The 22,706-nt window shown below is 38.8% G+C and overlaps 1 protein-coding gene across 1 annotated transcript; it reads left to right on the top strand.

Moving 5' to 3' along the window:
• Positions 1–2,824: 2,824 nt before the first annotated feature.
• LOC140138754 (asparagine synthetase [glutamine-hydrolyzing]-like) lies at positions 2,825–17,230 on the top strand. Its single transcript, XM_072160517.1, is given in 11 exon segments — positions 2,825–3,157; positions 3,695–3,841; positions 9,333–9,423; positions 10,519–10,695; positions 12,108–12,200; positions 12,400–12,527; positions 13,090–13,216; positions 13,847–13,900; positions 13,903–14,053; positions 15,676–15,913; positions 16,164–17,230. Coding segments are annotated over 11 exon segments (1,617 nt in total). The 5' UTR covers positions 2,825–2,908; the 3' UTR covers positions 16,326–17,230.
• The last annotated feature ends 5,476 nt before the right edge of the window (positions 17,231–22,706 follow it).

The following is a 22,706-nucleotide window of genomic DNA, read 5'->3' as shown; positions in this document are numbered from 1 at the left end:
CGTATTCTGGCGGGCTCTTGGATAAACAAAGGACAGGCTGTAACAGCTGTGGAGATATCAAATTAATAGTGTCTTAGGGAATTAGAGTGCACAACTAGGCAAACAAGGAAACAATTTGAACACGCACCTGTTAAGAACCCACTTGTTATTGTTCCTGCACCTTCAAATACCGAATACCACGCAACTCCACTGAAGTATTTAGATTCAGGAATAACTTTCTTGATGCCAATGTACATCTCTGCTCCAAGAATGCCGTAACTCATTCCATAACATAATGACATTGCGACCATCCACTCAAAACTGACGAACTGAGTGATTAGAATTAAAGCTATTGCTGATATGATGGATGCCATGTTCATAAGTTGTTTATAGGTTAATAATTTGTTCAAAATAGGTAAGACAATTCTTATTGCTGTCAATCCGATTCCTCCGCTTGTTGAAACAATTGACGCTTCTCTTATAGATGCGCTGTTAGATACGGCATAGGATACCGTGTATATTTGCCATCCGGTAAATGTATAGCCGATTACGAAAGATGGTATTAATATTTGGGTAACGAAATGGATATCTGTAAGCAAAGATGAATCTATAAGGCCAGACAGGTTCTTCGTAAAAGATGAAATTAACTTGCCGCTACCAGTTTTAGCAGGTGGTTTGTCTCTAGCTGATGTAGAAAGGAATGACTTGATTTCGTCATCAGTCCCTTCTTGCTCATTATGTGCGTCTATTTTTATGAGAGCACCACACGGAATTGAATGCGCGCAAAGCCCACCTAATAACACCAACGTCCCCCTCCAACCATAGATATCTCGTAACATTTGAGTTAGTATGGGCATGACTGTGATCCCAAGTCCAGTTCCGCAACAGTATATAGCTACAGCAGTATCAAAATGGGTGTCGAAATAATCTGGCACAGCTCCAGCAGCGATGATGCAATGAAGCATTAGAAACCCTTTGGAAAAAAGGAAAATAAACATTAATATTTTTAATTACAATATTATCCATATCATATTTTGCCATGTGTTCTTATGCACCTGATGAAGAGAGATAGAGAGAGAGAAAAAGAGTTGGAGGGAGTAAGAGATAGAGAGCACGAGTTTTTAGTAGAAAAAGATTTGGTGTGAAATCCATAATATTTATTATGCTCTTATTGAATACTCAACAACTTACCGAAAAAGGTAAATCCAAGCAATAGAATTAAAGGATTTGGAGCACTCGCGCAGATGATTAAACCTATGGTAGCTGTGATTCCGCAGAAAATGAGACTTGGCCGACCTATTGATTTGCTAACCAAAACATTTGATGCCAAACCTGCAAGAAAATAGAAATTTGATTTGGAATAATAAATTAAAGCTCAGTCTGTGTTTCATTTCGTCAACGGGTTTCATCAACAAAAGGCGATACTCTCCATCAGCAAATCAAAATCTCTCAAAACAGCTTTTGATTTCCTAACCAAAATAATTGATGATAAACCTTGATGATAAACCTACAAAATAATAGTGTTACGAGCCACAATGACTCAAGGCCAAAATCACCTTGTACCCAAATTCACAACAATACACCTTTTGATTAAGTTAACAAAATCTAAGTCTTTAATTGAAAATACAATATGATTGGTACATGGCAACAATTGCACGGACAATATAAATTCACAATCACTAACTAATCAGTACTTAACCAGCAGTCTTCTTCTTGGTGATCATATAGTTCTATTGCAATGTTGTGGACGGCTGATATATATATCCTAATCACTTGTCCTGTTCAGCGAAGTCCACTGTGCACTTAAAAATCCTTTGCGCAAAACAAAGTGTGCTGCTTTCTCCAAACACTTAATGACAATTGGAATGACTTATCCTTCACTTTTAAGCAATTTATAAACAATTTTAATATTTTTACGCTTTCGCTGGGATCACTGAATGGGTCTTTAATTATGGTTGAAAAGCTTACATTCATACTCTAAAAACTATTGGTTGACAACTGCATAAATTGACACTGGATCTTTAATTCAGACCTTGCTGTACGTATGCTAATACTTATAACATATTATGTGGCCGTACACTACGAATGAGCCGTATGCTAATACTTATAACATAATGTCAACTTACCGAGTACACATCCCCATCCAGACACAAAAGATATAGACCATCCAACGACCCATGTGTAAGTTGAAAACTGCTCCTTAATATCTGGCAATAGGACACCAAGGCTTTTCATCAGACCTTGTTGTAGGAAGTACACTACAGTAACTGAAGCTACCACCAGCCACGATGCTGCCGTGTCTTTAGCCCTATTCATACTTCACCTTAGTAGATTAAAATATTATAGACGGTCTACTGTAGGTTTGTTCGAGACCCGTGGTACTTGGACATTATTTCATATTACCATTAACATGGCCAATATCAATATAACGTGGTCGTGAACGTTATATGCCAGCAAAAATATCGCGAAACTTATTCATCCGTTCCAGCCTTTTGCTTTCATGCACAATTGTGGGAAGACGAACTTGTTCAATCATCAGTCAAGGTTATTCTGTTGAATTCTGCTTATGAATAAGAACAATGAATAATAAAGAAAGGTAAGACCAACAATTAAATTGGAGATTAATGACCCATATCACAAAATAGTATAATCCTGTCAGCTGAAAGCACCAACCAAACCAAACAATTCAACAACGACACATGTATTGTTTTCGTATTTTTCATGTTCTATGCACAAAGTTTCATATAAATTCCAATAACGTCATTATGCGCCCAGCTGTGTGAACCTGCGCTCAATAATAATACATGTACGATCGGGGAGCTAATACACGTCATTATGCATTACTAGTTTCTTATTGAACTCGCACAAAACTTATTACTCGGCATGGATAATTACCGATAATTACTTGGTACGGATAACTGATCAAATCATGTGTGGAATTTGGGCAATCTTTGGTAGTGACGGAGATGTCGCAAAGCAAGTTCGTTGTGCTTTCACTATCGCTCATCGAGGCCCCGATGCATTTTGCGTGGAAACCTTTCACCAGTATCCTAGTTGTTGCATGGCCTTCCATCACCTGGCCATTATGGACCAGGTCTATGGCATGCAACCGATGAAGATCGCGTCTCTTCCTCACATCTGGATGGTTTACAACGGAGAAATTTACAATTATAAAAAGGTAGGAAGCAAGGTGGCCGAGCGGAACGGGCTCCAACTCATAATCGGTTGCGAGTTCAAACCCCGGCGACGCCATTGTGTTGTGCCCTTGAGTAAGGCACTTTATCTCGATTATTCCTCGTGCATAAATGGGTACCGGCATTCTTAAATGCGGGGAAGGTAACAGACTCGCTGTAGAGGAGGTGTAGCGATCCCTCTATAGCAACATCACATGGAGGAGTCTGGCCCAATCGCCAATGAAAAAGAGATGGCCACTCCGATCACTGTTTATATACAGGATCGCCTCTTTTACCTTTACTTTACTTTAGGAAGCAAGTAGCCTGTGTAAAAAAGCCTCTTAAATTTTGCTCCATCAAAACTGTTTTTGAGATATTAAGAAAAGATTCCATGGAGTTAGCCCTTTCTTCCATGCAAACCACGATTTATACTTGGAATACTATTTAAAGGGTAGGTTAGATGAGCCTTTAACATTCCCTTGTGTTTGATAGTTTTTAAACTTTCAAACAAGTGGTCAAGAATATGTTTTTGGTATCCGCAGGTGCAGGAGGAATACGGTTTTGAATATCAGACAGAAAGTGACGGAGAAGCCATCATTCATCTGTATAACAAATTTGGAATGGCTCATGCTGCAGCCATGTTGGACGGGGTCTTCGCGTGCTGTCTTCTTGACCTAAAAGCCGGAAAGGTACACATAATTGTCATATTGTAATAAGGGACGCATCCTTTGATTCTCGGGGGAGGCAGGGGAGTTTAGGTCTGGCGGATTTATTAATGTATAATATTTAATGTTTACAATCATTTTAGAGTTGGGTGGGCGAAATTCTTTGGGTGTTTTTATCATCAATGGGGCGATTTTTTCTCTCGTTTCACTAGTCGTCGGGAAAGTTTTTTTTCTTCAAAAACAAAAACAAAACGCAGTCCCATGCCTTCCTCTGGAAATCAATTGATGCGCCCCCAAAGCATCTTCTACAATCCTCACGTGACATACAACCACATCCACAATAACCAGGCGGTACAGGACACGCGTCACGTGACGTACGAGGCTGGCGACATTACTAGGCTGAAAGCCAGTTCAAAACAGACGGTTAACAATAGATATCAATTACAAATTCAAAAACAACATAGATTAGGGCTCGTTGTTGACCTTCGACGATTTTAGAATAACATCATTTTGATTTGACAGCACATAAGAATAACAACAATGGCACACACCGATATCGCCTGGCTAATAATTATTTGGTGCAGCAGAGATATTAAAATGAATACACGGGATCGATACACGTGAATTGCTATGCACGATTTACTGGATACTGGGTTAGAAAATGATGAATATCTCCCGTAAATGATTTTTTCTCAAGAAACCAGATGTGGTCTCATACACTTGAAAATACGTGTTGAACAGATATGATCGCTTTGAAAATTGGCCGTGCGCTTTGAACTCAAAATTTGACCAAAACTCTAATTTTATATTGCGTTGGTCCTGTATGGACTACAGCGCGCAGCAGGCTATAGCGGCACTCACTCAAGTGGAGACAGTATAACCATTGACCGCAATGTCGTATACAAGCTTACTCACACAGCGAGAAATCAATTACCCCGTCTATTGTCAGTAGCCTTAGTCAGGTCATTTCGCTAATTATGCATCTCATAAGGTCCGAATAAAATGGCCATGGGTGGCTGTGGATTCAACCTACCATGGCGATTTCTACCATGAAGATATCGGGGCGATGTCACTGTGTGGCACCAACAATATGCAACAACACACTTTCATCCATGTCATTAATTTTGTAACCTTGTCGAAGAGAGGACCGGTTTCTTCATTGCGAGAGACTTCAGCATCATCAGATAGCCTATTGAAAAGACTACCATTGTTATAATACCGAGTATCCCCCCAAAAAAGTTAATGTTAATAAATATAAATGTCCTTTTCATGACATAATCTATATAACCTCTACTAGTACCTTTGTGAATGTCAGGTTTACAACTTACTTACTTAGCCCCATTCCACGCATTCCTGGGCAAGCTGTTTGGCGGCGGTGACATAGTAGTCCAGGCCCTGTCCTACAGACCCGTATACATTTTTCAAAGAGGAAAGTTTGAAAGTTAATTCGAGTAGGGTATGCATAGGTCTTCCAAATTCTACTAGGTGGAAAATTCCAAACCCGGGCAAACTCTGTATATAGCCATTTTTCAAAATGGCAGCCCAAATGTAGTTTAGAACCAGGTAAAATGACAATAACTCTGAAACTACTTGACCTAGAGGGGTGATTGAGGTGTCTATCCCCACTAAATCAAGGCTGTCTAATTGAATGAAGGGGGTTTCATGGATGTCTGAGATCTAAGACACCTGAAATCCAAGATGGCCGCCCGTAGCAACCATAATCATCATATTATCCAGAAGAAATGACAAATTCGGAATCTGCTTGATCTACAAGGGTCATTGAGGTCTATATCCCTACTAAATCAAGACTGTCTAATTGAATGAAAAGGGTGTCGTGGTTGTCTGATGTCTAGGACACCCACAATCTAAGATGGCCGCCCATAGTAACCATATAATATTCACATTAACCAGGTGAAATGACAATATCTCGGTAACTATTCAATCTAGAAGAGCTATTAAGGTGTGTAACTTCGCTAAATCAAGTCACACCAACTCCAGATGGCAGTCATAGCAACCAATGTAAACCAAATGAAATATCATCAATTAGAACCTATGTAGCTATGAAAATCAAGGCTAGTTTCCATGGTTATCTGAGGTCTTGGACACCTAAAATACAAGATGGCTACCCATAGCAACCACGTGCATATTTCCCCAGTTATATCTCTTGCAAATGATTTGACTCGGGGTATAGGCACATGAAATGTTGCCCACTAGGAATCTAGGAAAGATGACGTCTTTATCAGATGCGCAGACTTGGCTACTCCTGAAGATGTATAATGCTGCTGACATTTATTTTCATAATAAATGTTTTAAACAAGATGTTACTTTATCAAATCTGGAAGAAAATGATGCAAGTCAAACTTCCCAACCTAACTCTAAACGTAATTCGTTCATGGAAGCTTTGTCTCACTTAGATCCACTTATTAAAGATGGGTATTGGTTTACCATTTCTGAAATAAAGAGATTTCATGTTGAGTTTAGGAAAGCTTGATATCGTACAGATATACAATAGAGATGTTAAGAAATTTCTTGTGGACCACTATGGTGATAAGATAAGGTTCTGTCCTAGTCACCGTGTCAATGAACATGAAATGTGTTTTTCATCAGATATTAGCGTATTAGAAATTGCTGCCAAAATGAGAGACATGAATGTTGTTAGGTCGTGTGGGGAAATTCTCAGAGACGCATAGACACTCCATCTGTTATAAATTTGAATTTTTTCTCGCACCCTTGTTTCTTTCATTCGTACCCTATCAGAGCAAAATATCGCACAGTTAATGTAAATATGCTTGGTTTGGCTGCTAGGCCCTGGACGGAGAACGACGGTGCTGCGCGTGGTTGGCATGTGGTGGGCTTCAGGACCCTCATCTACCTGAGGTTCCTCTGGTGGTATGGGGACTTTCGTGTATCTGTGTACCCGTTGTAACATGCATTAGTGTTATGGTACTTGAATGTACAGTCAGGTCCAAGAACCTTTTGTAAACATCATCATTTTTGAGTTCAGCTACCCCTTGTACACGTTTCCTACCAGTTTCACCACTCTGAAGTGCCTGGAGGAGCAGGGGCAGGCTTGGAAATAAGGAGATTAAGTCCCTTTATCTGAGATGTACTTTCTTCCTTTTCCTCTGTCGTGTCTGTCAATCTCTACTCACCTGTAACTTTAACAAACAAAAGTTAACAATCAATAACGTAACATGTACCCCAGTCAAATCATTTGCAAGAGTTATAACTGTGGAAATATGCATGTGGTTGCTAGGAAACCGCACCCTTGTTTCTTTTACTCGTATCCTGTCAGAGCAACATATCGCACAGTTAATATAAATAGGTTTGGTTTGGCTACTAGGCCCTGGACGGGGAACGACGGTGCTGCGCGTGACTGGCATGAGGTGGAACCTCATCTACCTGAGGTTCCTCTGGTGGTATGTGGACGTTCGTGTATTTGTGAACATCATCATCTTTGAGTTCAGCTACCTCTCGTCGCTGCTCGTACACGTTTCCTACCAGTTTCACCACTCTGAAGTGATTGTGATTTCTTGCTCTTCTTTTGACAAATGATACATTTTTCAGGGTCTGGAGGAGCATGAGCAGGCTTGGGAATAAGGAGATCCAAGACCTCAGATAACCATGGAAACTAGCCTTGATTTTCATAGGTACATAGGTTCTAATTGATGACATTTCATTTGGTTTATAGTGGTTGCTATGACTGCCATCTGGATTTGGTGTGACTTCATTTAGCGAAGTTACACACCTTAATTGCTCTTCTAGATTAAATAGTTACCGAGATATTGTAATTTCACCTGGTTAATGTGAATATTATATGGTTACTATGGGCGGCCATCTTAGATTGTGGGTGTCCTAGACATCAGGCAACCACGAAATCATTCAATTAGACAGTCTTGATTTAGTAGGGATAGAGACCTCAATGACCCTTGTAGTTCAAGCAGATTCCGAATTATTGTCATTTCATCTGCCTATTATGATGATTATGGTTGCTACGGGCGGCCATCTTGGATTTCAGGTATCCTAGACATCAGACATTCATGAAACCCCCTTCATTCACTCAGCCAGCCTTGATTTAGTGGGGATATACACCTCAATGACCCTTGTAGGTCAGGCAGATTCCGAATTATTGTCATTTCACCTGGCTAATTTGATGATTTATGGTTGCTATGGGCGGCCATCTTAGATTCCAGGTGTCCTGGACCTCAGATATCCATGAAACCCCCTTCATTCACTCAGTCAGCCTTGATTTAGTGGGGATAGACACCTCAATGACCCTTATAGGTCAAGCAGATTCCGAAATATTATCATTTCACCTGGCTAATATGATGATTTATGGTTGCTATGGGCGGCCATCTTGGATTTCAGGTGTCCTGGACCTCAGACATCCATGAAATCCCCTTCATTCACCTAGCCAGCCTTGATTTAGTGGGGATAGACACCTCAATGACCCTTGTAGGTCAGGCAGATTCCGAATTATTGTCATATCATCTGGCTAATATGATGATTATGGTTGCTACGGGCGGCCATCTTGGATTCCAGGTGTCTTGGACCTCAGACATCCATGAAACCACCTTCATTCAATCAGACAGCCTTGATTTTCAGACAGCCTTGATTTAGTGGGGATAGACACCTCAATCACCCCTCTATGTCAAGTAGTTTCACCATGTTTAATAAATTCGTATTAATCGTATAATAAAATGTGGCCAAATGTATATTTGTATACATAGTGTGTGGATCCACTCTTCTACGGACTTGGCTACTAAGCATGTCGGGAAGGATATGGCGGTATGCTGACCTGGGTCAATATGTTCTGGGCAGATGAGGTCCCACCAATTGCCTACGACCTTGTGTGCGATCATGTGTAACAGGCAATTCCCGATAATAATAGAGGTTCCCTGGTTCATCGTCCCAGCCACCGTGCATTTGGCGTAATATTTGAGTAAGCCCAGCAATAGCATGGCAAGCGCAGTATTTTATTCTGATGAACAGAGAATAAACCTAGTTCAGTTTTATATCAAGAGTTATGCTCAATATGTTTGTGCAATAAGTTCAACCATGAAAAATAAGAGAAAAATAAAAAGTAATAAAGAAACAACATGCATGAAAACAACGGTTTGCTTGTGTTCAACTATCGTTGTGCGATATTTTGATGGTTAGCCACTTGTGACACCCTTGTCATCTTGCGCTCATACGTTAAGTTGTTTTTAATATACAGAGATGAAACTTGGCAGACAGTTGCAAAAAGGTTAAATATATAATACCTGAAAAAAATTACATCATAAAATGGCATTCATTTTCTACATGTAACCTTTTTATGGGACACATTGTATGATTGCGCTAACGCCACCTTTTTCGCAGCCATCTATCAGCCTATCATCACCGGCACCACCTTTCCTAAGTAATAAAAGTAACCAACGGCATTTCATACTAAAATTCTTTGAACTTCCAAAAAAGTGCAAGATGCATTTTCAAGGCGCTTTCTGTCAATGACCATCTCGTGTTTTTTTCTCAGGTTTTCATTTCTAGGGATACCTACGGCGTTAAACCCGTGTTTCGTTTACTTAAGAAAGATGGCTTCCTGGCCGTTTGCTCCGAAGGAAAGGGTATGGCTTACTAGATTTCTATATCCAATATAAAGCAAATGAAAAGTAAAATTTCAATTGACATTAATCAGTGTACTTCGGTTATATTTATAAATGCGCTTTTATAAATACGCACGTGACTCATGGGCACGACATATAATATATACAAATCTTCGTGCATTGACCACTATACAGAAAAGGATAGGAACTTTGTAGATAAATATCATCAAATTTAAGTATTTAAAATTTAGTACACATGCGGGGGATTCCGAATTTGAAATATATTATCAGAAACAACATTTTGAAGTATTTGACGACGGAAAAAATATTCAACGACGGAAACGTTTACAATATAATCACAAAGTTGGTTCATGTTGTTCCGCATTCAAATGACCCGGGAGAAAGACCACCCGCTATGTAGAAGGTCACTTCAAGACTTACTGACTACTAGCTGTTATGGCAGCGCGGAGGTGGACACGTGCGTATTTATAAAAGCGCATTTTTAAATATAACCGAAGTACACTGTTAATATTAAACACATTTTGATGTTTGGGCGTAATTTTATCTGATACGTCATTCCTCTCATACACCCCCTGTATTTTTAGAATGGAATAAAGCACAGCTCGTAGGTGGCATACCTTTAGTGATGTAGTTAGGTGGGGCAGGAGGAAAGAGTACCCCAGGAGGAAAGAGTACCCCAGCCCTTTTGTAAAAATGTTATTGTACAACATATTCTTTGCAATCTTTTTGGCATACTAATTTGTCAACAATTTTGTAAATTGTTGACAAAATAATTTGTAAAAGTCACATTATGAGCTCACACTATGTCACATTATGTCAGAATGTTTTGCCAAAAAACATGTCAGTATTAATAACTCGACATAAAACGCTTTGTGTTTGTTGCGATGTTGAAATGAAACGATCTCAAAATTGAGAAATAAAACTGTTATTAAGTCATAACAACAACCACCATTGAATTGTCATTAACATTGTGCAATCTACATAAGCCACAGCAAAGTAGCTGTCAGCATTCGTCCTATAGTTATATCATTTACTTCGTGTTAATACCATAGGCCTACTCGTTATAATAAACGTAATATGTCGTTTCCAACATAGGCTTGATGGAATTGCTTCAAGGCAACGGTAGTATTGAACCATGTCTCCCTGGATATTACGAGGAATATGATCTTGCCAAAAATGGAAAGGTTACACAGGTTGCTCATCGCCAGTTTCACTCTCTCGAAAACTTACCCATGTGGCGGAACATTGTCAAGAACTGTCACCCTATCAAAGGTATGAGTATTATCTAGGCGACTACTGTCCATTCAATTAGCTTAGATTCTTGTTTTTATTCAACATTTGACAAAGTAGCATGTTGACTCCCACTTGACAAACTTGATAATAAACACTTAATTCGCCGTGTGAAGTAATGATTTAACTGGATTAACTACCATAGAAATAGGTTAAACTAATTTTTAATGTATCGCGCTGCACTAGTACGTTCACGTGGTACCTCTAGAGGTCCTCTGCATTAAACCATAAATTTCAAAAAAACTGGATAAAGACCTGGATCATATGTTCATATCATGCTGACCATCTCGCACCTGCAAGATAAGTATCTTTGAAAAGAGCGGTATTGTATTCAATCTATGATTGCAGACATACACAGGTGATAGTGCAGCCTGCACTTGTAGTGCAGGGCGATGTATTCAAAAATTGTTTTAACCTATTGCTATGGTAGTTGAAGGATATTTGGAAAGAAAAGAACTTTTGTACAAGAAAATATTATTGTAATAAAATGACGGAGGTTACAGAAAATTAATCTTGTTTAGTCACTGTATCTGAAAATTTCCAACGAATTCTGATTCTTGGGAAGGAATGATGGTATTAAACAAAACTCATTTTTTATTCCATAAAACCAGCTGAAATAAGAAGGAAACCCGCAATTTTAATGACATTGTATATGAAAAAAATAATGTGCAAAAAAATGATTTCTGGACTTACGAAGCTTTACGATACGTGAAATGGACCCTTGGTTGCGATTTTATAAATCTTTTTACTGTTATAAAGTTTTTTAAATTATGATGCCGCCTTCCTGACAATTCATCAATAATTTTATCTTATTCTGCATTAAGACAAATCACAACGAATATACGTACACCAGGCTCAAAAAGAAACTCGTCAATTATATTCATCCTTGCTGTTCAATAACTTGATAATTTTGGATTATTCTGAAATATACATTTTGTTAATTGGACTTTTCTTTCTCATTTGACACCCTGTTTATGAACATTGAGCAAGAATTGAACAAGATATGCGCCTCCAAACTCTCAAATCCCAACATTTAAAGTTGCAATTTTAACGATTGAATTGTGTCTGTTACACTGTGTGCTTTATTGATTGGCCCGTGGTGCTTGTGTGCAATACAACGATGCGTTCCCATTGCAAATGTTGAAAATGCAACTTTTGATTTTGGGTTTTGCGGCTTTGGAGGCGCATATCTTGGTCAATTCTTGTTCGTTTGTCACGAACAGGGTGTCAAATAAGAAAGCAAAGTCCAAAATGTATATTTCAGAATAATCCAAAATTATCAAGTTATTAAACAGCAAGGATGAATATAACTGACGAGTTTCTTTTTGTGCCTGGTGTAGTTGCTTTCTGTCAGAGATATTTAAGAATCAAACTTTTATTCGACCTCTCTCTAGGTGATGATATGTATGCAAATATTAGGCTCCTGTTTACTGAAGCAGTGAGAAAGAGATTGTTGGCTAACCGTCGAATCGGTTGCTTACTTTCAGGTTGGTATAGAAAATACATGCTTTCCTATCAAGCTTGTTTCAACTTTTTAAAAACAAAGCAATTACGGAGGGAATTACAGCACGCATTTCTGATTTTTCACAATTGCAACCTTGTTTGCAAAAGTTAAGTCAAGGCTTTAAACTATATAGTTAACAGAGATAATATCTTACGGTTTTATTACATAACTGCTTAACATAGGTGGTCTTGATTCCAGTCTTACAGCAGCACTTGTTGTAAGTTTGGCTCGTGAAACGGGGATAAAATATCCAATCCAGACATTCACAATCGGCATGGAAGACAGTCCAGATGCTATGGCTGCCAAAAAGGTACGTATATGCTGTAGTTTAGAATTAACATAATTTGGCCCGTAGCCAGTGGGGATGAGACTACCACCCCCACCCCGACAAAAAGGTTCACTTTTTGTTACTGAAATGTCCCATAAAGTCAGGGGTGAAGTATTTTGTGTATGCAAGTGATTTGGGGCGGGTGGGGTATAAATTCCGCACCAGCCTGGCGTAGCTAGGGGATAAGGAAGGGCACGTACCATGTGTGCTGTCTTAGGGGGACGTGGGGCATATAGTCGACCAATTTGCGCGCTCTCAATATCGAATCTACGACCCCTTCAAGTGCTGAAAGTCACACCATTTTAAGACCGAAAATCAACATGATTAAAACCAAATTAGTAGTATTTGTGCAAATTTTCGAGCACTCCACACGCGATTGTTTCAGGAATTGGGGATGTCATTATCATTGCCACGGCGCCACATTCCCTCCCTAGCTACACCCCTATTCCGATCCGGACCCCTAAATATATTCTGCCTACGGCCCAAATCATAACTACATGTATTTATGTACAATAACTTATTGGTGCTTATCGAACTTCAACAGGTTGCCAAACATCTCGGGACCGAACACCACGAGGTCCTCTTCTCTCCTGAAGAAGGTCTTGGGGTCTTGAAAGAAGTCATCAAATGTTTAGAAACGTACGATAGTGACACCATACATGGATCAGTGGGTGAGTGTCAACATTTCATAATCAGAAAGAGCGATATTTAGTTGTAGTACGATACCAATTAACTCGATTTCATCCTTCCGACAAGAGCTACTTCTTTTATCTTCTCTAAGAATATTAGGTCACGTAGATATGCAATATATGTATAATTATACAAATTGTATAGTTGAGCACTGTATCGAGTGATGGTTTTACTATAATTTCTTACCATACATGATATACCATGCAATAAATATTGTAAGCACACTCCTCTTTCTGTTAGGTTAGTAGAAAGAGATTAGTGATAATAAATAGAGAGGGTGGCATATATGTTGTGTCCTAGCAGGACATCGGTCATTGGCCGTGAAACATTTTCGCTGGCAGATCCGCCATGAGCTGTTGTGGCGTTTGGTGATGAACTAAACGACATGTAATAGTGAAGGCGCGCTGGTTCGAATCCTAACGGTTCTGATTTGTTTCTCTCCTTTATTATAGTGCCAGTTTGTCTGAGCTCCATTTCTTTATTTACAATTTTAGTGATTGTATAAAAATGTCACATGTCCCAGTTCCAATCCTTTTGATACAGTTTGCATTATAATGACTCACATTATTTACGTGTATATTTTCAATTTGTTTTTATTTGTTTTTGTCTAGCCTTATATCTGTTATCTCGATACATTAAGGAGAGAACGGACACTGTCGTATTATTTTCGGGGAAGGTAGCGATGAGTTGGCTCAAGGATACAGCTACTTCCACAAAGCACCTAGCCCTCAAGAAGGAGACGCAGATTCCCGAAAACTTCTGAAAAATATATCATTCTTTGATGTCGTGAGAGCCGATAGAACAACATCGGCACATGGGTAAGACAAAGTGAGGCTATTCCGCTCAAAATCTACACACCCGCTGCGAAAGTTTACCAGTCATCTCAATTCTCAATTCCAGTAGAATTTTTTGCAACACAGCTGGTTTTTTTGTTAAATTTTAGAAGTTATTGATTTTTTAGCGGTGCAAAGTTTATACTCAGATTATTATTCGGCAATTAGGTAGTGATCATAACGATATATTAATAATTGGTATGGCGGAATGACGTTGATATTCAAAACCGGTGTGCTTAATGTTTGAAAGCAATAATAAGTGATTTGCAGGTGGTGGTGGATGCGATATCGCCATTTTTGACGTCGCCATTGCATTAACACATAATCATGAAATCTTCACAAACATTCTAAATTTGTTATGTGATGTCAAAACAAAATTATCTTACTCTAAAACCGTTGGGGTTCGACAAAGTACCCCACTGTAAGTACGTTGTTTTTCAATTTAAAACTGCTAACCGTCTATTTTGAATGGGGCTGTCAGCCTTGTATTTTCGCCAGCCTCGAACGTCACGTGTTGCGTGTCCTATGATGCCTGTGATTTGTATAAAGAATAGGTTCTTATTTGAATGTTAGTTTTCACTGATCACATTGTCCCCTTTTAATTTCGAGCCAAACAAATGAGGTAAAACAAAGAAAATTGCTTGAACAAATTCAATGTTCGTTGTATCTGATCCAAATATGCACTTACTTGTGTGGGTTTCAGTAAACACTGTTGCCTTTGTCAACACTTGATGAGGAGTGACTGCATCTTTTGACAACCAATGCTATAAGGATTTCCAGCGTGATTTTGATATTTTATTTGCTGAAGCATACACAAGTAAGTGCATTGATCAGATATAACGAACATTGTTTACTGAATAAAATTGCTATTTCATTCCAGCACCTATCGTACATGTATTATTATTGAGCGCAGCTTCACGCAGCTGGGGCGTATAAAGACGTACGACGATGAGCGATATGCACCCAGGTTATACGTCATTTATTCAATGCAAAGTGGATTCAATGATAACACATGCACGAGACGTGTTAGCCATCACTCGATCGGTGAACTTGGAATAAAAACCGGAGATTTACAGATTTAATAATTATAAAAACTTAAATTTTACTGTAATTAAGGGGGTACTACACCCCTGTGATAAATGTGTGACTATTTTTGTATTTTTCTCAAAAACTAATATTACATTGGTAACAAAAGTTATGTATATTATTGGGGCAAGGAATCCAATTACTACACTGAAATTTCAGTGACTCAAGACATGCGGTTCAGTATATATGATAGGAAACGAGGTACATCCTAGCGGTACCTCATTTCTTATCATAAATAACGAACTGCTTGTCCTGGGCCACTGAAATTCCAGTGTAGTAATTGGATTCCTTGCCCTAAAATATACATAACTTTTGTTACCAGTGTGTTATTAGTTTTTGAGAAAAGTGCAAAAATAGTCAGAAATTTATCGAAGGGTGTAGTACCCCCTTAAAGGTTTGCAGGATTAGTCTTTCACATGGTTTTTTTGTACACCATGGACATTACAATAATGCAAAAAGTAGAAATCACTTGTTATGGCTTTAATGTAAACATTCGTTGATTTTCATTGTTTTTACCATAGATTGGAACTACGTATGCCATTCCTGGACCATTACTTTACCTCATACTATTTGTCGCTACCTGCTGAACTGAGAGCGCCACAGAATGGAATTGAGAAGTACCTCATTCGCAAGTCATTTGATGAACAGAAGTTGATTCCTGATGAGGTTCTTTGGCGGCCGAAGGAGATTTTCAGTATTGGTATAGCTTCAGCAAAGACATCATGGGAGGAGGTACTTCAGGAATCCATTGAAGCAAAGGTATGTTATGGGAACTCGTCGTCAAACTTGGAGGTGGGTGACCTGATTGGCCGCCTAACCCATTCAAAATAATATTTTGGCATCTCAAGAGAAGTCAAATTATTTGACTAAGTGGAATTCTAGTTCTATGCCTTGCGATGAAACCTGTGAAAGAGGGGGAGGGACACGAGGCCTAATTGAAGCCCCTCTTGACAATGTTGATAAGTATTTTTTTGTTTTGTTTTACGTTTTTATTTCATACCAAATTTAGGTAACAGAGAACATGATGAAAGAAGCGCCGGATAGTTTTCCATTTAACACACCTACAACGAAGGAAGGATACTATTATCGTCAAGTCTTCGAAACATATTACCCGGGTCAGGCTAGGTTGATCCCATGCTTCTGGAAAGCAAAATGGATCAAAGACCAATGATTCTTACAAATGAATATAGAGGAGCAGCGAAGACACCACTTGCATTACATCCCACAATATGAATTTACAGGCAATTGCCAAGTTGACAACGTACAGGCTTAAAACCTAATCTTGACAGACTTTGGGAGAGCATTACATGTTTTTGGAGCAGTGTATGAGAAAGTGCGTTTTGAAGCAGTATGAAGATGGCGTCTGGTATTTGTTACACTAAGTCGAGCGGTATCTGGTGCTGAACGGAGACTTGGTCGTACTGGATGGTACAAATTCAGGCGAGATCACAAATAGCCAGAAACTTGTGTTCATTGTATTCTTCAAATTGATGCATGTTTCCTTTTGATTCCAATCCAAATTTCATCCAATCCAAAAGATACAACCGTTATTAAGGAAATAACACCTAATATGGTAAATGATGCAGTGAAACTTCCTGTCATATCGAACAACCAACCTAAAATGAAAAGAAAAACAATTGGAACAATTTCATGACACATGTATACTTTAAATTAGCGGTAAATAGGATATAGTATTGTTAAAATTAACACAAAAAGAGAGCTTATCCCCGTCTTTCATTGCATTCACAATAAAATACAAAATGCTTAATGCATTCCACGTTATGGGTAGTATGGGAGGAGTTACTCGGCATTGGTGCATGAGGTACCGGGTTCAATTCACAGCTGTGACAATTTCCTGGGATAATGATTTGGGATACGGGGGGTCATACATTTTTGAGAAAAAATATAGGAGGAACATAAAATTTTTGTTGATGACCAAAATGTAGGGAGTCACAAGATGACCACAGGTAGTGTGTTTATTTGATTCAAAAAGACTGCTTTCAATACAATTTTAGCCTGTTTAAGGGGTAAGGTGTATCGGTTTGTTGCCAAAATAGAGGGGTTGCAATTTTATTGACGCTGACTTTTTGTAAAAGATGATATCAACTTGTAGCCTCCAGTTTTAGCAGGTGGTTTGTCTCTTACTGATGTAGAAAGAATTGGCATGATTTCATCATCAGTGACTTCTTGCTCATTATGTGCGTCTATTTTTATGAGGGCACCACATAGGATAATATGCGCGCAAAGCCCACTTAATAACACTAACGTTCCTCTCCAACCGTAGATATCTTGTAACATTTGAGTTAGTATGGGCATGACAGGCAACTCATCACATCTGACTGCTTGCTTTTATAGGCAGCAGGAATCAACGTAGAGGGCGTGATGAGTTGGTCAAAGATGTTGTTGAGTTGACGAGGGCGCCTACTCACTCAACAACATCTTTGAATAACTCATCACGCCCTCTACGGTGCTTCCTGTTGCCTTTAAAAGCAAGCAATCAGATGTGATGAGTTGCCAGTCTGAAGAAGCCACTAGTGTAGTGGTGAAACGTAACTAAAAACGTGAATAAACCAACTTCGTTTTTACCTGGAATTGTTCAAAATGAACAAAATTCACAGAAGAAAATTGGAATTTAGTAATAGCGCCAATGCATGTTACTCCGGTGGTTGTAATACAGTACGATCCTCTGGCGTGTGTGTGTGTCCCGCACGCCGTGTACGTAGTACTGTGTTATGAACAACACATACGGGTTCGACTAATATTTCTATCGTAATAATAAAACGACGGTTCCATCGGTTTATTCAAAATCACGGATTTTGACAAAACTACATGCCCAAAGTCTTGATTTTTGCAGAGAATCTTTGTTTACTAAAGTACATTACAATCATGTAAAAACCTGAATTAAAATTTTTTTGAGGGCGTTCTTCTCAGAATGTTATAATATGGCTTTAAACTTGAATACGAATCTTAAAAATAAGAGTTATAATTCCATCCTTTCTATTATGTAGGCCTAAATCATATATATATTAGTGTTAGGACAGCTCCTGTGATGCCTGGAAAAGATTTTAGCCAAAAGTTGTAAAAGGCTTAAATGCATCATCCTTTGGCACAATTTTAGGAAACATTTGTCCTCAATTTTGTTCATTTAAGCATGGAAATTGCAATTTTTTGCGCGCTTCGAGCGCATATTAGTAGCAGAACAGTGGGACGATTTGGACATTATGCCCACTGCCCGGCATTGAAATATCACATTTTCATGCACTTTTCATGGTAAAGGAATGCTGGGGACAGCTTGGAAAAAAACTTGGGTTTCAGTTGTATGGGGAGGGGTGTCTTCTATCCGATGAGCCAGGGGTGGCAATCATGTTATCCAGGTGCCAGCAAGAGGTAAAATAGGCCATACCAGCAAACACCCCCTCTGAGAAAATGGTCTAGCGACGTCCCTGAATATGCTGTTAAATAGCCTTATTCGTTGTAGAAGTGATGATAACTACAACTACCATAGCAATTAGGTGAAAACAATTTTTGAATATTTCGCCCGACACTACAAGCAGGTTGCACTCATGCTCATCATCTTTGTATGTCTATAATCTTATATCGAATACAATACCGCTCTTTTCAGAGATACTAATCTTACAGGTGCGAGTGATCAGCATGATATGAATATTCTATAGAATTACGATCCCGTTGTCCCTGGTCTTTGACATCTATGGTTCAATGCAGTGGTACCGCATGAACGTACTTGTGCAGGGCGATATGTTTTTAAAAAATTCACCTTTTGCTGTGGTAAAGTTGTTTTTTAAAACTTCCGTGGTCGTGCCTGTGCGTATCGCGTACACGAGCGTAAACACAAAAGCAATAAACAATCACGCTGATTGGCTGATCAATGCACTTGACAACAAGCCGGCTGACCCATTGGTCTTCGGCGCGGCGCGTAGTAGGCGACCTTGTCACTTCTACGCGATCGCAATTCACCAGCGCGTACCCAGACCACGGAAGTTTAAAAAAAAAATATAGTTAACCCTGTTACATCGGCGGCGAATTCCACGGCGAATTGTGATGTGGCGGGAATTTTAAATGTACGGGCCCTGAACAAAATATGATGCGCGTGCATACTGCCAGACAAGGAACAATGTGAATTCCACGGCGAATTATGATGTGGCGGTAGTTTTAAAAGTACGGGCCCTGAACAAATTATGATGCACGCGCATCAATGTGAATTGTGATGATGCGAGCGCAAACTGCCAGGCATTGATGTCACATATAGATGAGTTGACTCCCGTCTAAAAACTAATATTTCTTATCAAATAATTTCAAAACATTTTTAAAAATACCATTCGGTCGAAGTAGGCAAATTAAACATTACCCTTCTACATGTTCTACCAATGGCGATTTTACTGCTTTATCGGTTAAACGAATGCTTTAGTTTAACTATGTTATATATATATATTGTAATCGTTTCAAATACACTTTTATTTGCATTTGCACAAGTTTAAATTTTTACTTTTGGACTTCTTAGTATATAATGTATTTTTTTAATGATCCATCGTCGATGTAATGAACAGCTGCCCTGCCAAATATAGATTTCGGGTTTTAGATTACGGAAATTAGCATGCATGTAAGTTAATTTGAGATCAAGAAAATGTCATCTAATAATCTATCCAATTAAGTAAATGATTTATTTTTACTCAGTATAATTATGATGTATTTTTTTAATGATCCATTGTCGATGTAATAAACAGCTGCACTGCTAATTTATGCAATGTTGCACTCCAATAGCGAGATATCATAAACACTATAATTATTCATCGTTTTGGGACCAACAATATTAAAACACGGGCTACTATTTTAAGAGAAAGGTCAAAGTATCCACGATGTTTTTGAAGGAACCAGTATAATTAATACTTTTTTTTTAATTATGCGAATAATGCATTGAATTGTCGCTTTATATTTTGCATCTTATTAATACAGCCCTCTCTTAACGATATTCAAAATTCCCGGGCGCCGAAATTGTCCAGTGCAAAGACGTCCCAGTAATACAATGAAGGCTGACAACGAATTGAGCACAAGTAACCATGACGTCATTGCACTCGGCGTGGGAGATTTGAATACATCGCATGTTGAGAGCCAGCTGTTTTTTATTCGTTATATGGTCCTTGCTCGTCGCCTCCAGATTAGTCTATTTGTCTTCCTCTTTTTCCCGTTCTTGGTTGCCACTCAGTGACTCTTTTTGTCCATCTATTGTCCTTGTTTCTTGCCATGTGTCTTAATGTTTCCATCTCTATTTCGCTTCACCAATCCTTTCCATGATGTCCTTGACTTCTGTTTTGCTTCTGAATTATGTCACTGTTCCTGACTCTGTCCCGTTATAATAATGTTTAGCATACGTCTTTCCATGGCTCTCTGTGTCATGTGTGTCGTGATGTGTTTCTGTTCAAGATCTTTAGTTAGTTGTAGACCCGGTTTCAGCATCGTAGGTCATGTGAGTGGCGAACATTGATTGTACATACGCCTCCTTAATGATAATGGTAGCTTTTTATGATAACTATTATTACTATTACCATGTGAAATTCACATGGTAATAATTTAGTAATCATAAAAAGCTACCATTATCATATGTTTGGGCACAATTACAAACCTTGTTGTATGCTCACATTTTCAAGCACATTATTTTGCAATCAAACATGTGTAACGTAGCACGGTGGTTATCAGCTAACAAACTCATTTTAAATATAGATAAAACTAAATTAATGATCCTTGGTAACAATCATGTCATAGATAAATTTAGTAATGTAAATCTTGTATACAACAATTGTATTATTGAAAAGGTTGATGAGTTCAAATATCTAGGTGTTAAGTTTGATTATACTAGAGACATTGCGATTTCCAAACGTAGACATCGGACGTACGTTGATCTATTCAAAACCACTCTCCTGTATCGAAGCGAGGTCACGTATTTAGCTATTTTTGAAGATATTCCACGTGCGAAATCGACGTAGATACATCGTTGAAAATGCACAAAATTTGTCCATTTCACAATATATTAATATGTTAACTTACCGAGCACACATCCCCATCCTGACACAAATGATATAGACCATCCAATGACCCACGTGTAAGTTGTGAACTGTTCCCTGATATCTGGCAATAGGACACTTAAACTCTTGATCAGACCTTGCCCTATGAAATGCGCTAGAGTGACTGAAGCTACCACCAGCCATGACGCTGCAGTGTCTTTGTTCCTCTTCATACTCATTCACTGTACCTTAGAACATGTTAAAAGGCAGAAGGTCTGCTGGAATTGTATTCGACGCTCATACCGCTTGACTGTTATTTCAGTTTCTGCTATCATATCAACATGGGCAATATCAATAGAAATTGTACCGTTACAGGCTAACGCACGCGAAACAAATTTACGAAAATTGTTCATCCGTTTCAGCTTTACCAATGTCATTTACAAAGTTATTTATCCCCGGAGGGGGTTTTCCATGGTTGAAGATATACGGCGATGTGCCACGGTTTTGGGGTACCTTTTCAGCGGTTTTGGTCGCATTTTGGGGAAAAGTGGTCCTAAAAGCGCCCAACTAGGGCAAATTTTGGTGCTTTTTGGTGAAAATTTGGTATACTGATGGGTAGTAAAAACAGCAAAAAGTAGGTATAGAGAAAGTCAGCATCCGAAAGTCTGCGTGGCACATCCCCGTACAAAAAATTTTGAGAGTCCCCCGGGAATTTATCACTGATAACATGTACATGCGGATACTCACATTACGTGTGCCGTACATATAAAATGGATAATGATGAAAATGTAAATGATTTCATCATGCCAGGGGCTATTTTAACGTGCCTCTTGGCACGTTCGTGCAGTGAGAATAAAAATCCGTGCAGTAAGAATTACAAATCCGTGCTTAAAATATGTCTATACTTTTCAAGTTTCAACCCGACCAATGACTAGGAAATTAAGTTCCTTACAAAGTAAGACTGATGGAGATATTATAATTCTCTGCAAAACAAGTTTGTGGCAATCAATCAAACATTCACTTTGAGAAACAATTCAAGCAAGTATCTCCTTACAACACATCCGGCAATGCCCCAATTTCTCCCCAATTTTTCGGCCACTCGTGGGTGAAAACCTCGGGAAGATCAGATGCGCAATATAGGCGACAAAATTATACCGGCAAAAATTAACTAGAATATTATTATTGTATATCATGATTTAGGGGCAAAATAGATTAAATATACTTCAAATTTTCCCGTCTTTACACAACATAATCACCTTGATTTGGGGTTAAAATGGAAAGTTTTATCGTGCTCCGCGCACAATTGTCCCAGTAGAACGGGCCAAAATGCTGCCCACCCCTAATACCCCCACTGGGGCGAGAGTACAGACGAAAGAGCAACAGACCGCGTACTAAGAAATTCTCGGGTGGTGGTGGTGGGGGGGTGTGGGTAGGAGCGCCAATTTTATTTCTTGCCCCGGGCAACTATGCAGGGTTTGTGTGTGTTTTGTATTATAATTAAAATGTTTAAGCATAATACCGTTTGGTTAACTTGA

This window comes from Amphiura filiformis, chromosome 18 (assembly GCF_039555335.1).
Source record: "Amphiura filiformis chromosome 18, Afil_fr2py, whole genome shotgun sequence".
NCBI lineage: Eukaryota > Metazoa > Echinodermata > Ophiuroidea > Amphilepidida > Amphiuridae > Amphiura > Amphiura filiformis.
This window is presented reverse-complemented; position numbering and strand designations above follow the sequence as displayed.